General features: G+C 39.6%; 1 protein-coding gene across 4 annotated transcripts in view; it reads right to left on the minus strand.

Annotated features, from left to right (window-relative positions):
* Positions 1–14,519, minus strand: part of ryr3 (ryanodine receptor 3) — a 108,991-nt gene that overhangs the window by 52,493 nt on the left and 41,979 nt on the right. For all 4 annotated transcript variants that reach the window (XM_006792684.3, XM_006792682.3, XM_006792686.3 and 1 more), the window contains 18 exons: positions 12,134–12,229; positions 11,856–11,974; positions 10,592–10,725; positions 10,224–10,465; positions 8,178–8,370; positions 7,453–7,669; positions 6,857–6,961; positions 4,893–4,996; positions 4,329–4,412; positions 3,492–3,651; positions 3,233–3,377; positions 2,688–2,893; positions 2,195–2,369; positions 1,687–1,895; positions 1,350–1,513; positions 1,208–1,256; positions 941–1,101; positions 12–174 (listed from right to left, as the gene is read on the minus strand). In XM_006792684.3, coding sequence (XP_006792747.2) covers positions 12–174; positions 941–1,101; positions 1,208–1,256; positions 1,350–1,513; positions 1,687–1,895; positions 2,195–2,369; positions 2,688–2,893; positions 3,233–3,377; positions 3,492–3,651; positions 4,329–4,412; positions 4,893–4,996; positions 6,857–6,961; positions 7,453–7,669; positions 8,178–8,370; positions 10,224–10,465; positions 10,592–10,725; positions 11,856–11,974; positions 12,134–12,229 — 2,726 coding nt within the window. The remainder of the gene's footprint in view (positions 1–11; positions 175–940; positions 1,102–1,207; positions 1,257–1,349; positions 1,514–1,686; positions 1,896–2,194; positions 2,370–2,687; positions 2,894–3,232; positions 3,378–3,491; positions 3,652–4,328; positions 4,413–4,892; positions 4,997–6,856; positions 6,962–7,452; positions 7,670–8,177; positions 8,371–10,223; positions 10,466–10,591; positions 10,726–11,855; positions 11,975–12,133; positions 12,230–14,519) is intronic.

Consider the following 14,519-nt stretch of genomic DNA (forward strand, 5'->3'; position numbering starts at 1 on the left):
TACTTACTTACCTGATATGATGTGGGGAGCTCTTTGCCATTGGCATTGAAGGAGACAAGGCCAGTGGCCAGGTCAGCCAAACAGCCAATCTCCAGGTCGGAGCTAGAGCGGCTGGACGAAGACGGGGTAACTGCGTCTGCTACACACACCATGTAGCAGTTACTCCTCTGAACACTGCGGCAAAGCAACCACAACAAGAACTCAGCATCAATAAATACAAGTAAATGCAAATAAGCAGAGGACAACATAGGCAACTTGGGGGGGTGGAGGGGTGTCAAACAGGAGGCACAATAAATTTTCATTTGGTCAACACTCATTGATCTTTTGCCTCATTCATATTTGTTACACACAGAGGCCATCTTCCCCATTTACCTCCCTGGATGCTAAATAAGGATGAAAACCAGCTATGAAAAGATAACTGAAATGTTTTTGTTTGGTCCGTCTAAAATAATTGTGAGCATGTTCGCCATACTGATCAACACATAGCGATGACACAGGTATTAGTGGTATAAACTTTGAAATGCATGCTTTTTTAAATTATGAACATACATTTGCAAGGATGGGTTATCCCCGGATGGCAGTCATTTAAAAAAATGAATGGCCATATTATTTGCTTTGCTTTTAATTAGCTTTCAAGAGAGCTTGGAGCATTACTAAAGGATTTTTTCTTGTAATATTTTTTGATGTTTGTGCAGCTCAAATTGGATTCCTTCATATTTGGTCACAAATGCAGCTACATTTAGAATAACTAGTAAAAATCTAAAATTTCAGTGCCTATAAGACATAACACACAAAAAATGATCTGATCCTTAGGAAAAAAGTTATTAAGGAAGGTATCACCACAGAAATCACACGTCCCACTGGAATATTAAAGCCTCTTCAAATAAAAGGATCAAACATTTCATATGAACTCCAGATATTAAAAATGCAGGGAGCATACCTCTCATGGACCCTGCCCCTCTCATCTCCCAGCGTCACTGTGACCGTGCGTGTTTTGCTGAGGCTGAAGTTCTTGCTATAATAATGATAGTCGGGTGTGACCCAGCCCACCCACACAGAAGCAGGGTCCTGTCCAGCAAACACTCGCACTGAGTAGTAATACTGCCAATTAAAAGAAAAAGGGCAAACAGTGCTATCGGTTAATCTGAATATACAGAGAGTAATACTATAGTTTTTTTTATTTATTTGAGAATCTATGTGGATTTACAGTTGTGATGCTTCCAAAGTCAATACTTCCATCTTCTTTTGGAGGATGGCTGCAGAAACAAAAAACATGACAGTAGATTTAAGTTATCTTAAACACTATGGGCTTTATTTTTTAACTTTAAGTATAAATTGAGATGTCTGACCTGAGCTTCAGTGATTCATCCAGGAGCTTGTCTGCAGAATAAAACTCCACAGGCATGCTCAGTCTACAGTAGACCATGTCATTGTTGCTGTTTTGAGTGCCATACGTCTTGTGAGTGACCTTAAGGCAAGGAGGACTGTCGACTGTTCCGTCAATCCTCGTCACCTGAGGAGTTAATGAAACCCAAAGCGAGGGATCAGTAATATCAATGTGCCCATTAACAACAGCTCTAGTGTTTATTATAAATAGCTCTCTAGGATTAAAAAAAAGCAAATCTCAACTCTGGCAGCAAACTTAAAAGGCAATAAAAACACTAATGATATTGAGAATGTGTGTACCTCAATATCAGGGTGGTCCTCAGGTACATTGAAAAAAGTGGGCAGGCGCTTGCTGAACCACATGGTGACCTCTCTGTTCATGTTAACAGCAAAGGGCTCAAAACCCTCCTGTAGACCACACATGGTGTAGTACTTGAAAGTACTGGCGTCCTTGCCCAAGTTCATACGGCCGATCTGAGACATGCGGAGACTGCACACGGGGATGAAACCTGGTGTATTTAGAAAAATGTATTATTTTAACATGTGCATTTTACATGGTCGTTTTAGATCTTTAGATCTTTATTTCACAACTTTACTTTATTCCTGTGTGACCATCTTTTTCCAAAGTCAATGGTTCATTTACAGAGTTATAAGCCAGTGTCACAAAGGACTTAATTAAAATGAAACACTCTTATCATTTTAAGCTTTTCTTAAAATCTTATGCAAACAAACCCAGTCAAACTCCCAGAGACACTTTGGAGGAAACAGGCAGAATAAATTAAGTTGGCTTGAAATACAAAGCCCTCACCATCCTCTGTTTCAAAGTCAGTGAAGCAAAGCTCGGATCCTTTACTGGTGATCAGGAGTTCTCCATTGAGGGTGAAAATCATGGATTTGTCCTCCATGTTGATCATGCAACCAACCACGTCGCCCTTTTTCCAAGGATGTCCAAAGTAGCGGCTGCCTGCATGCATACGTCGTCCCTATATATAAAATAACAAGAATCACATGTTTTTGTCTTTGCTAATAAACGGAACAACAATGTTGCTTAGGTTTCTGTGACTGTAGGTATTGTTAAAATGTAAAAGATATAATATACGGTGAAATCCTCAATTTAGAAAGTTTATGGCTGAACTACATATATTTTGTTACTCTTATAACCATGCAGTAGTCTCATTTTTAGATTCTAATTAGTGTAGCAATGTCCATGACGATACATCTAAAGTATCCAGATCTTTCAAAAAGTTGCCTTCAGACAACTTCCCATGACTAGTTTAAAAGAAAGGATACATGCAGTTTACCCGATATCCATCAAAGACGAAGGCTTGGTCGTCTACTCCGAGCTCCACATCAGGTCTGCAGCCTGGTCTGGCCCAGCCAACCCTCATGTCTCCTCCACTCAGAGCCTCAAACTCAAAGTACCACTTCCCCGTCTTCACCGCGTAGGTCTGCTCCACGCGGAAGAAGCGTATCGTCTCGATGCTCTGATCATCAAGCATGTGCTCAACTTTAGGCAAAGATACGAAAACCAGAGGATTTAACACCATGGATACACATGCTCATATTTTCAGTACTACTATTAGGCTTTACAATCAATCCATAGCTATAATGAGGATTCGTCAGTGCCGGCTTTCAGATTGAAGAAATGTGTAAAAATATTGTATGCATAACTATGAGGTGTACCACATATATTTGTAGTATATTAGCAAAATCTGTGCGCTCCTAAACATTTACAAAACCTTAGGTGAAAGCAGTGCTGTTGCTGTGGCCTTTGAACATACAGTAGATGGTCCTGTATCAGTTTTAAGAGCTTTAAATGACTGCGGTGTCAGCGCCAGGGTCTCACCCTCTTGATCTGGTGGGTCGATCTCATATCCATATCCAACCATAGTCCTGATAGCTTCTCTCAGACTGTCCCTGTTAGATTTTTTGGTGCGTTCATCCAGTAAAGCATATGGCACCAGGCGAGGATTACGCCTGCTCTTCAAATCCTACCACAAACAGTGACAAGAAACTGTACTAGTGGGCTAAAGTCATTTAAAATTAACGGTAAAAACAATACATGAGTTTCATTTTCTCCATTTCAAATGCTGCACGAACTTTACCTGCTGGATGCCATAGGTCCATCCTTGTTTAATTCTATCTTTGGCCCACACATTGTGCGCATTTTCGGCCAGTTTATCAACTAGAACCTCTTGACCAGCATTCAGTCTCACATCAGAGAGTTCCAGTGGCGCAGGCTTATATCCATTGGACATCATGTAGCTACAGATGATATTGATAAGATAAGATACGGGTATCTTACAATCCAACTTTTCCCAAAAAGTTGGGACTCTCTATAAAATGTAAATTAAACAAAGTGCAATGATTTGCTGATATATATTTTTTTTTTCAAAAACATATTTTAATTGCAACAGAGCACAGAAAGATCTAAGATTTTAAGAAATTATTAGTTTGTTTTAAATTTAATGACAGCAACACATCCCCAAAAAGTTGGGATAGGATCAGAATTACTACTCTGCAGAATCCTCTCTTCTTTTAACGAGAGTCTGAGGAGACTGCTGTACCTCTGAGAGGAATGTAGTTTCATTCTTGTCTGATATAAGATTCTAGCTGCTCAACAGTCCCGCGGATTTTGTCATAATGATGCTTTCAGCTGGTGAAATGTATGTCTTGCTGAAACATGGAAAGGCTTCCCTGAAAAAACCCAAACTAAAACAATTTGTTTTCCTTGCTGTAAGTAAATTATGGATTTTCAGATCATTGCATTTTGCTTTTATTTACATTTTACACAGCATCCTAAATTTTTTAGAACTGGGTTTGTACATAAAAAAGGACACTGATTACATAAATGCCTCAAAAATTCAACATTTTTTTGTTGTTGTATCTGATAAAAAGATACATAGAACTATAATATAACTTAAATTTATAGGAAGTCTTACTTTTTGGGTAATTTGATTTTCTTCAGATCCTCTTCAGCGTGAATATTAACCTGGGCAACATGGCATCCCAGGGCTAAAAGGGTCCTGAGGATAAAAGGAAGAGCAAGAAAGTCTATAACCGGCATCAATATTCAAGCTTCATTACATTATGTTAGATGAAAATGATTCTTCTGAGTGAGTTCTAAATTTTTAACACTGTTCATTAGACACTGATAAATCTCCTCCGATCAATATAATAACACTGAACAGCACTCAGGTTGGGCTGCGTGGAAAATGCCATTTGGGTCTCAAACTAGATGTAATTGACAAACTGCATACCCAGTTAAACTTTCCTCTAAGAGGCGGGCGTTTTATTGAGCCAAGCCAAATGTTTTTACAGTGAGATGACTCATTAGTTGGCTCAAATAAGCTTTGGATCCAATATTTGTTAAAAAATCAATAATGGAATTCACTCAGGAGATGCAAGTCATTACAAGCACCGCTTTAATCTTAGCCTTAATCTGCTTTTGCTCAGCATTCAGGAGGGAGGTAACTGGATTATCCAGAGGACAGCCCAGGCCTTACTTTAGGGTTTCACTGGACATCTGCAAGTTGTAGTTCCTTTCAGTTTCAGGCAGCTTGGCGAAATCCACAAGGCAAGGGTGCTGCCTCTTGTTGTCATCACGAACCTGGAAAAAAAAAATGAAAAAGGTAGCAGTCAGGTGTTACTACTGCATGTGTCATCTCACCACACCCACTGTTTGCTCTATGAACCTTCTTGTCTTATAGATTTATAAGCAAAAATGGCTCAGAATTCAGAACCGCAGCTGAATTTATCTGCAGTTGTTGCTCAGAGATGCAAATTTTGTTTGTTTTTCTCTGCCTAATTTGGGCCTCAGGTGGTGATTTTTTTTTCCTTTCCTTTTTAAAATAAAGTGAGATAAGCCCAGTTCAGAGAATAGACTCGGCTATCTGTGAGAGTGGATGGGAGGAAATTTACAGCTGCACGCAGACTCTCAATAAGACGCTGCCAGTGACTCCTCCTGATAATGCACTCTGCTGCTGACAGCAGTTAAATAGAAGGGAAGTGCACACGGGGTATGAAAAATACACAGTAAACCAATACACAAAGATACAAAGCAATGATGCTGCGTTCAACTTTATTATTGTCTTGATCCAAATACTGAATCTTTCTGTTTGTCCAGAGAGTCTTGGGTTGTGTGCAATGTCACTCTGAGCTCCCTGAGCTTGTTACAGCAAAATGAAAACATTAAGCAGCTGCTTGGACCTAAAGATTGTCCCTAATGAACTATAGGACCTGGGCTAACCCCAAATGAAGCTTTCTCCCAGTCTTAATTAATCTGAATGTCATACTCTTGGAAGGTGAAACGCTCATTAAGTTTGCTAAATGGCCGCTGTTGCGATGACAGTCTTGTTGGGAAATGATTCTGTGATAACCACACTACAGTACAAAAGAAGCAGCATGTGTGATCAGACTTCTAACAAGCTGTTCCGCAGTAAACAGGAGTGACTGACAGGAAAATGATGGGAGAATGATAGTGGAAAGCAGTGCAGACAGGAATGATTAAAATGTCTTTAGATACAGAGGACTTCAACTATACTAACACTGAGCAATTTAGAGATTGACAAACAAGCTCAGTAACATAAAATTAGATACTCTGCATGAGTGGATTTGGCACCGTGTCAAATTTTTTACTGCTTGTTGGAGTTTTTCTAACATTGATGAACTTTATTACAGATTTGCTTTTTTGAGGTTAAGCTTGAATCTTGCATCGCTCTATTTTAAGTTTTTGTTGTTTACTTTTTGTTAAGTTTTGGATAAAACATTGTTTATATATGTCATTTATTTTAAAACAGTGAAAAAATTTAGCTCCCAATTTAATCAATTAATGGCACATTTAATTAATTATTTAATGATGTACTTCATAACTCTGGCACTTATGGCCCTCCATAGTTTTCATTATTCACAAGAGTATTATGTGTAATACTTTCTTGGGAGAGATCAAGTGTTGCCATACAGCTGAAACCCTCCTCCTTTCTATAAAAATAAGCACCTCTATGTTACAGGCAAATTAGAGAAACTTGAATGCAAACACTAACATGCAAATATTGCATGGATCCATTCCACTTTATCTATGTTCTTAAGTCTTACAAACATACTTTCTGAAGCAGTGAGATCTTCAGACGCCATCGCTGACATCACTTGCCTGTAAAGGAACAAGCCCTGAAACGTTCTTCATCAAAAAAACTTTCTGGATTTCTCGACACACACTCTGAAGCTCGACACATTACATCCCATCACTAGTGAGTAGGGTTTACTCAGTTGTAAGCTTAACAATTTCACGTGAGTGTCTTTTTTTCCCCTCTAGCTATATATGTTAACAGGCCATTATACCTGTAGTCAGGGACTGAAATCTTCAAATTAATGAGCCATTAACAAGCATTTCAATTTTGACCACTTGAGTTGACCTTTATCAGTGTTTCCAGACATACCAGATAAATATATTCCAGATGAATCACAGGTTTACCTTGCCATAGGTCCAGCCCAGTTCAATCTTGTTCATCCCCCACAGTTCGTGAATGTTTTCTGCCAGCTTGTCCCGGATGTTCTCCAAGTGAGGGGGAAGAACAATCTGCAGAGAGAAGGGTGAACAGATGGTACAGTTGGATTCAAAATTATGCTGGACAAAAAAAAAGGCTGACAAATGAAAATCGTTCTTCCTCATGTCTATGCAATTGTTAGATCCCTAGGGGTTATGCCAAGTTTCCTACCCTTTTGTTACACTGAGGTAGAAAGTCAGCACCTATTTTCCATTTGTACTTCAGAGCCACTTCTGCAGCACTGAATGTTAAATTACAGGTGCGTAACACAAAATGAATTCCCTGAAACCGCTGCTGGCCCAGTAAACAGCTTTGTCTTCTTTTTAAACAGCACTCAAACAAGAAGGAGCAGAAGAGAAACAGCAGCAATCATGTACCCATCATGGACATTTTATAGCACACTTTTTAGAACCAGAGCAAACCAACCAAAAGAACTAGAATATAATTTTACTGTATATTCAACGCAAGTGTTCACACCGCTGCTTTTAATTTCCTTGGGTGTAACATCACTTTAACATCTCACCTGACAGGTATCAACAGGAGTGGGGATAAAGGAGGCCTGAGAGAGGAACTGGGTGGTTCCCAGCAGATCACGGACCCCATCGTGGTCCCTCTTGTACTCCTTCACAGGCTCTACATGCATCTTCTCTTTGGGCAACAGTGCTTCATAACACGGAGAGTAACCGGCAGGTGGCAAGAACTTGAAATCTCCATGGCGACCGCCTAGCAGGAACCGGACCCTGTGATAAGACATTGATGACGGTAAAAGGCAGAAAATAACTTCAGCTAACATCCGTCTACATCTCTGGCATTACATAATATCAGGCTCGCGGTAGAGACTTAAATGTTCTTCTTTGGTTATTTTCATTTTTTTATTTCATTGTTTACTGGTATGCTGTAGGGATAAAATGTAAGATAAAGCATAACACATCACATAAATCTAAACCAAATATAACTTCATTTGAAAGGAAAACATTTTAAGAAATGGTTTCAGGTTTATTTTTCCCCTTTTGGTATGACCTGTTCTGTCTTATTAAGATAAAAATTAAGATACCAGGAAGCTGCAGCACAGTAACAAAATTACTTTAATTTGGTGCTATGCCATTGGTTTTTGTGTGAACCTACAAAAGTTCATAAGGTGCAAATTCATCAAGAGCCTCAGCAAAAACACCCCCCAATAAAACTAACATAATTTCTGTTGAAAATGCCTTTACTGATTATGCTGGAATTATAAATGCAGAGCCTTACTTTACACCTGCAGAGAAGCTGACTACAGGGAAGAAGAACTTGTCTGTGTTAAAGTCCTCGAACATGCCCTGGACAGGCTGCCCGTTGATCCTGAAGGACATACTGGGAGCTCCCAAATCCAGACAGCAGCTGACCACATCGTCTGAGTTCAGCAGGTGCTGGTTAATGGAGGCCACGGCCCTTGGGATTCGGCCTAGACAACAGCGTGCAGAGACAGATAGGGAGGATGGATGGCTGTTACAGCTGCAAAGTCATTGCAAATGTAGGGCAGGATGATGGGCAAGGAGAAGAGAAGAGAGCAGAGAGGTTGGGAGTTGGGTGGTGAGTGCTTTAACAGGAATGTCAGGAAATGGATGAGGGGAGGTGATGGGTCTTTTAGCAGATTTAGAAGGGAAGTGAGGTGAAATAGTTTTTATGCTGTTAGGCTGAGATTGAAAAAGAGAGGGACTAAGAGACTTATACCCCTGAAGCACCAAGAGGACAAAGATATGGACTCAAACTACTGACTGGTTCCTTCCTCTTATGCAGAAAGAAAAAAAAACTGCAATCAGCTGGCACTTTCAGTTTAAATGCAAACTGAATAAGTACGGCATGCATATCAAAATCATTCGAGACGTTGCAAGGCTTTTCAGAAGATGTAAAAGAGAAGTCTAACAGGTAGAGGTTGGAAAGTGTAATTTTATATCAGTGTCCCAAAGATGAAAAAGCAAAGTAAGGAGGGGACAGCAGGCTCCTGCATTATTCACAAACGGTTCTGTCAGGGCAAAGTCCTTCAATAACCCTTTTTTAATTCCACAAACTTGGAGTTACCTAACTGCAGTAGTGCAGAGTAGCATGGAACAAATTTAACAGTTTATATTATATAAAGACGAGATAACAGAGCAAGTCAAAAGCCAGACTGTGCTTTTTTCAGCTTTCCAGGCCCATCAATTTTGCCTTTTTGCAGTAAGACTGTCTTTGACTGCGCATGGTTCCTAGTAATACACGACACATGGACAGAATAAGGCCAATGGGCCAGAACCAGACCGCTAATCATCTCAGTCTGAACCACAAGATCTTAAAAGAAAAATGAAATAAACAAAATAACATGATTCAGAGACAGATCTCTGAAGTTTCTCAATGTGATTGACTTCACTGAGTCTGTAGCATTACTTCATTGAATTCTAGTGCTGTTAGTTTCATTAGTGACTCTAGTGACAGGGAGTAGTGCAGGAGTAGGCAACTCCAGACCTCAAGTGCCGGTAATGAACTAATCATTTGACCAAGGGTGATATCTAAAACTAGCAGGACAGCAGCCCTCGAAGCCTGGAGTTGCCCACCCCTGGTGTAGTGCCTACCAAAAAAAACTGCTTAGATGTAGACTCGTTAAAATGTTAATTTAAGTGGGGTTTTTTTTTTATGTTTTCATGTAATACTTTCATTGTTGGCGGCAAGCTGTAAAAACATTACCTTGTAATTACTGTATCATTTTCTCTTAGTTTGATGTTTAGGGGAAAGGGGTTGGGGGAAAACATGGAGTTTATAAGTTATAAACTCTTTATTCAACACACCTTGTTTTGAACTGAGGACACAAGAGTCAGTCATGTGATATCTCTTTTATGGCATGTCTGATGTCTGAAATATGACACTGCCTAGCAGTTTCCAGGAAAAGAATAGAACCAGACAATGGAAACCCAATCAGTGATAATGGCTATCTGGTTACTCAATTTCACAGTTCCATAGACCTACACAACAACATCATTCTTGTTTTGTATTTATAGTTAACCACTGCACAGATTCAGCCTGTACAACCTTTTTTGTGCATACTACCTATTTTCATTCTCAAAGTGATGTGATACCCTGACTCACCATGAATCATCCAGATCAGTGCATAAACTGTTTGTTGTCAGGTAGATTAAACGTAGGATAAAAACAGCACCGAACCTTAAGATTGTATGCATCTAGACTAAATATACATTATCTCTATATTTTCTTACATGTATGGATTTTGAATTTCAACCACATATGAGATCTACCAGCAGTGAAATATTAAATTAAGATGCTCACCTGACCAGAGATGCAGTCCATCAAAGCTGTAAGAGTACAGGTCATCTCCAACACCGTTGCCTCCCCACCCTTCTCCTCCACCGGGGTACGGAGCATATCCTTTAGTGTTGGCCCAGCCTACCCTCAGGTGGGTCGGCTCATTGGTTACAAAGTGGTCCACTTGGTCAATGACCAGCTCATAATACCACTTCTTATACTGAGCTGAACCTTCAGCTATGCCCAGGAAGACATTTGGTCTCATACTGGAAATGAAAACAGGGAAAGTCAACACTGGATTGAAATCGTCACTCCAAATTTCCACTCTTTAATCAGCTGTGTATACTGGGGTTACTGCATCCAGCAGCGGTGCAATACTTTAAATTTTCTACCTCTGAACATCATTGACCAATCGAGTCTGAAGCAGCAGGTCCCTATTGGGAAGGAGGTTGTCACAGATCAGATTCTGATTGGCTCTCACTGCCACTCCATTGCATACACAGAGGGAACAAAGGACATCCAGGATCTGACAGAGAAAAAGACAACACTTGTGTCAGACACTTTTTCCTTTTTGTGTGAAAATATGTCACACATCCACAGTGTGTCAGTGTTTCACATGCTCCGAGCGGAAATGATTAGTTATTCAGACAGATTCTCTGCAAGCTGTGATGCTTGGAGCACATTCACAGTACGCAAGAGGGCCTTCAAGCAGAACTATCGTCCTCCACCTGCCATTCATGATCAGCAACTGCTGTTTACAAGAAAGCTCTTTGATGTCTTCTAACAAGTAACAGTGTAAATATTAGGAAACTGACATTTAAACACTGTATACACAACACTCGGCTGGAACAAGTGAAACCATGATAAAGATTTAAGTACAGTTTTAAAACCTAGTTTGACAGCTTGATGTTTTTTAACAGTTGTAGAGGCTTTATAATCCAATGAAATGTCTTTAGTGTTTAGTGTTGGTGTTTAAAAAAAACAGAGCAACTGGCACCAAAGTTGATCCCAATTTGGACTAGACCACAACGAAACACTGGATATAAATCTTTAGAATTCCGTAATGGCAAGGAAAGATGTCTCCCACCTCTGCCCGCAAAGGACGAACCAACAGCCAAAATGTGACAACGACTGAGCCAGTTGTGTTTTTGCACTGACACAGTGGAGTATTTTTCTTAGCCAAGTGTTTTCATGATGCAAATTCGAACAGCATTTGTTGATTGCTCTGAGAAAAACCAGAGACAATGATTGTGTTGGCACTTCCGGATTGACCCATTAAAGAAGTGGTAGCTGTAGAACTATAAACTTGTCATGTAAAAACCTTATATTGGGAAATCAAACCACACTTCCGCATTTTTAGTGGTGATTGATGATTCTATGTATGCATTGGCAATCCTAACTCAACTTTGACTTCAACAAATCCTCAGCCAAGGCATAAAACCAAAGCAGTCTGTCTGTCTACCAGCAAGAGCATTGCGAAAACTGCCAAGGTGAATTGTCTATACTCCACGAGGAGCATGGACAAAGGAAGAACCTGTGAAATGTTTGGCGTGAAGCCAGGTTGTTTTCTCTAAAATTAGTAGATATGGCACTAGACTGGCATTGGCACAAAAAGCTCCTTTCTTGTACCTTTTCTAGCCTAATATTTCTGCGTACCTTGTGGTTGCGTCCATGCTTGTAGAGCAGAGAGACGATGGATTTAATGTGACCTTTCTGGATGATGTTCAGAGCTTCTGGGCTTTCTACCAAGATACAGTGGAGGACTTCCAGAATACCTATGGAGTTACACAAAATGTTTGTCATTTAACAAAATAAACATTTAGACCACATCCCAACATCGATAGCACATTTTTGTCCTTCGCGACTATCAAAAATCTTAAATTGTTTTAGTTTTTTTCCTCCTCAATTTTTCCACTGAAAGTTTCTCATCATACCTGATGAAGACTCCAGTCTTTCGAGTTTGCTGACCAACCAGTCCAATTTTCGGGAAAACTGGGTACAGTTGTTCCGGTTTCCACGAATCAGTGCAGCTTAACAAACAACAAAGATTTCATAAAGAAAATATTAATATTATAAAAGTGCATTCAAGCAGCAGAATATCAGGTGACAATTTGACTTTGACTAATGAATAAGCGTCAGGTTTTCCTGATATGACATATGTGCATATGAAAACTCATTAAATCTGAATAGAAAATACATGAGAAAAATTGTAAAGGCACTATTAAACCAAGACCTCCCCCATAAAAAGTTGAGGTGTATTCTCTTGTACCAGCCTCTACACCTGTGGGTGACATTAAGAAGTCTCTTTATCAATATACTGTCTCATTTCTCACCATTTAGATTCAGGGACAGCAGACGGATAATGTCTGTGAAACACTTTAACAGCCCTCTGTGCCAAAGGAATACTGATGGGTGTCTAATCTCCTTTAATTCTGCGCTCTCAGCCAAGCTATAGTTCAAAATGAACACATGGCTAGATCCACAGTTCGAGTCAAGGGCAAGGATATTCACTGTGACTGATGTGAATGTGAAATTCAAAGGTCAAAGACAGGCAGGAGAACCTGGGGCTGCACAGACTACAGGCTTTAAACCATGGTTACATAATCATACAGTGTATTAAGATATACTGTAATATTGCTAAGGCTTTAATGAAGACATAAATTTAAAGTGAAACGACTTGTCCCATTGAGTCCAAGAACAATTATATCTCATATCATCATTAAAGAAATAAATGACAAATAAGGAAATAAGTAGATTGTTCAGTCAGAAAATAAATGCGACAAAGCAGCCATATTTATTTTATTAATGTGTTTATCCATTTTAATATTACTCAGTTTTTGCACACAGGACATTAGAATGTGTGCCTCCTTCAAGACGTCTAGAGAGAGCTAATCACGAAGACTGCTTCAAGAGTAGAAGGCTGTGTTAAAGAATAGCGGTCATACCAAATATTGCATTTCAAGCTCATTAGAATTGCACAAACTCTGTTTTTGCCCTTAATAATGTATTTCCACATATTTGTAGACATGTTTCAATAAGCTGCTATAGCCATTTCCCATTTCCTAGCAAAATATAAAAAAGAGGAGTGAATCAAGAAATGTGCATAACTACTGTACATCTTGCATCTTGTGTATTATAAATACCCACTAAAGTCTAGAATAATGCAAACCAGCCAACTAGAACATCGTTATTTCAGATCTTAGACTTACATCTGCATTTTGGAATGTAGCTTGGTGTAGACACACAGAGGAGGTTACACATCTATAACTCTAGGAAAACTGGGCAAACTTTACCTGCTTAAGTTCAGTAATGTCTCCACACTAATAAAAATCTCTTCAACAGGTGGCCATTGTAAATAGTGGTGGGATGTTTTTATGTTTATCTTTAATACACAGCCTGACTTATCTTCTGGGGATCGTAACTTTTTAGGGCTTCCAGCCAGGATATCTGGGTACCAGAAATGCATGCTAATTTAGCCTCAAATAAGCTAATTAAATTGACATTTTCATCAGATTACAGCTGATGATATGTAGATTTAATTTTTGCAAATGAAATCCCTCTCTTCATAGAAGTTTGTAAAGATCATCAATAGTATAATACAGTGAGGCTCATGGAAAATTCCTGTTTGGGGTGATATTGATGTCCATAATCTCATCATTTAACAAGCACACTGCCTACTTGGACAGATAACAGACCAATAAGAGAGAGAAGGTCAGAGCAAACAAGGCCCCGACACAATTCATCATGCAAAATCTGCTACGCCATCCTGCCTTCTGCATCCTTGGGGGTGACCTCTCTGTGGGGATGGCTAGAGTGTACTCAGAGGAGTGTATTTGTGGGTTCTGAGCATGTGTGTTTGTGTGTAATGTGTGGAAGTACATGTAGGGGAGGTGGTAATGATTACAAAGGCAGTCAAGGTGAGCCAAGTGGAAGCTGTTGATGGGAAAACTCCAATGACAGGAAAACAAAGTACCCAAGAGAAAGCGGTCTGAAATAAAACTTTTCAGGGTCAGAGCTTTAGCATTCATGGCTCAGTGTGAGGCCCTGAGAGAATCAGATAATGCCAAGACCTGCGATGGCTGGCATTTTGTTAACGATGCCATTTTGCCTTCAAATAGTCAGCTCGATGCTCTATGATTATATCTACACTGCTTTCAAAACACACGTGACCTAGATGAAAGTGAAGGCAGACTGTAAGACCGCAGGAGGCACTGCGTTTACATTTAAATGTCATGTAAGTGCTGTGACCAGCTTTGAACTGCAGATGTGGAAGAAAGGAAGGAAGGAAGGAAGGAAGGAAGGAAGGAAGGAAGGAAGGAA

The sequence above is a fragment of the Neolamprologus brichardi genome, chromosome 15 (assembly GCF_056152115.1).
Source record: "Neolamprologus brichardi isolate AB-2024 chromosome 15, ASM5615211v1, whole genome shotgun sequence".
NCBI classification, from domain to species: domain Eukaryota; kingdom Metazoa; phylum Chordata; class Actinopteri; order Cichliformes; family Cichlidae; genus Neolamprologus; species Neolamprologus brichardi.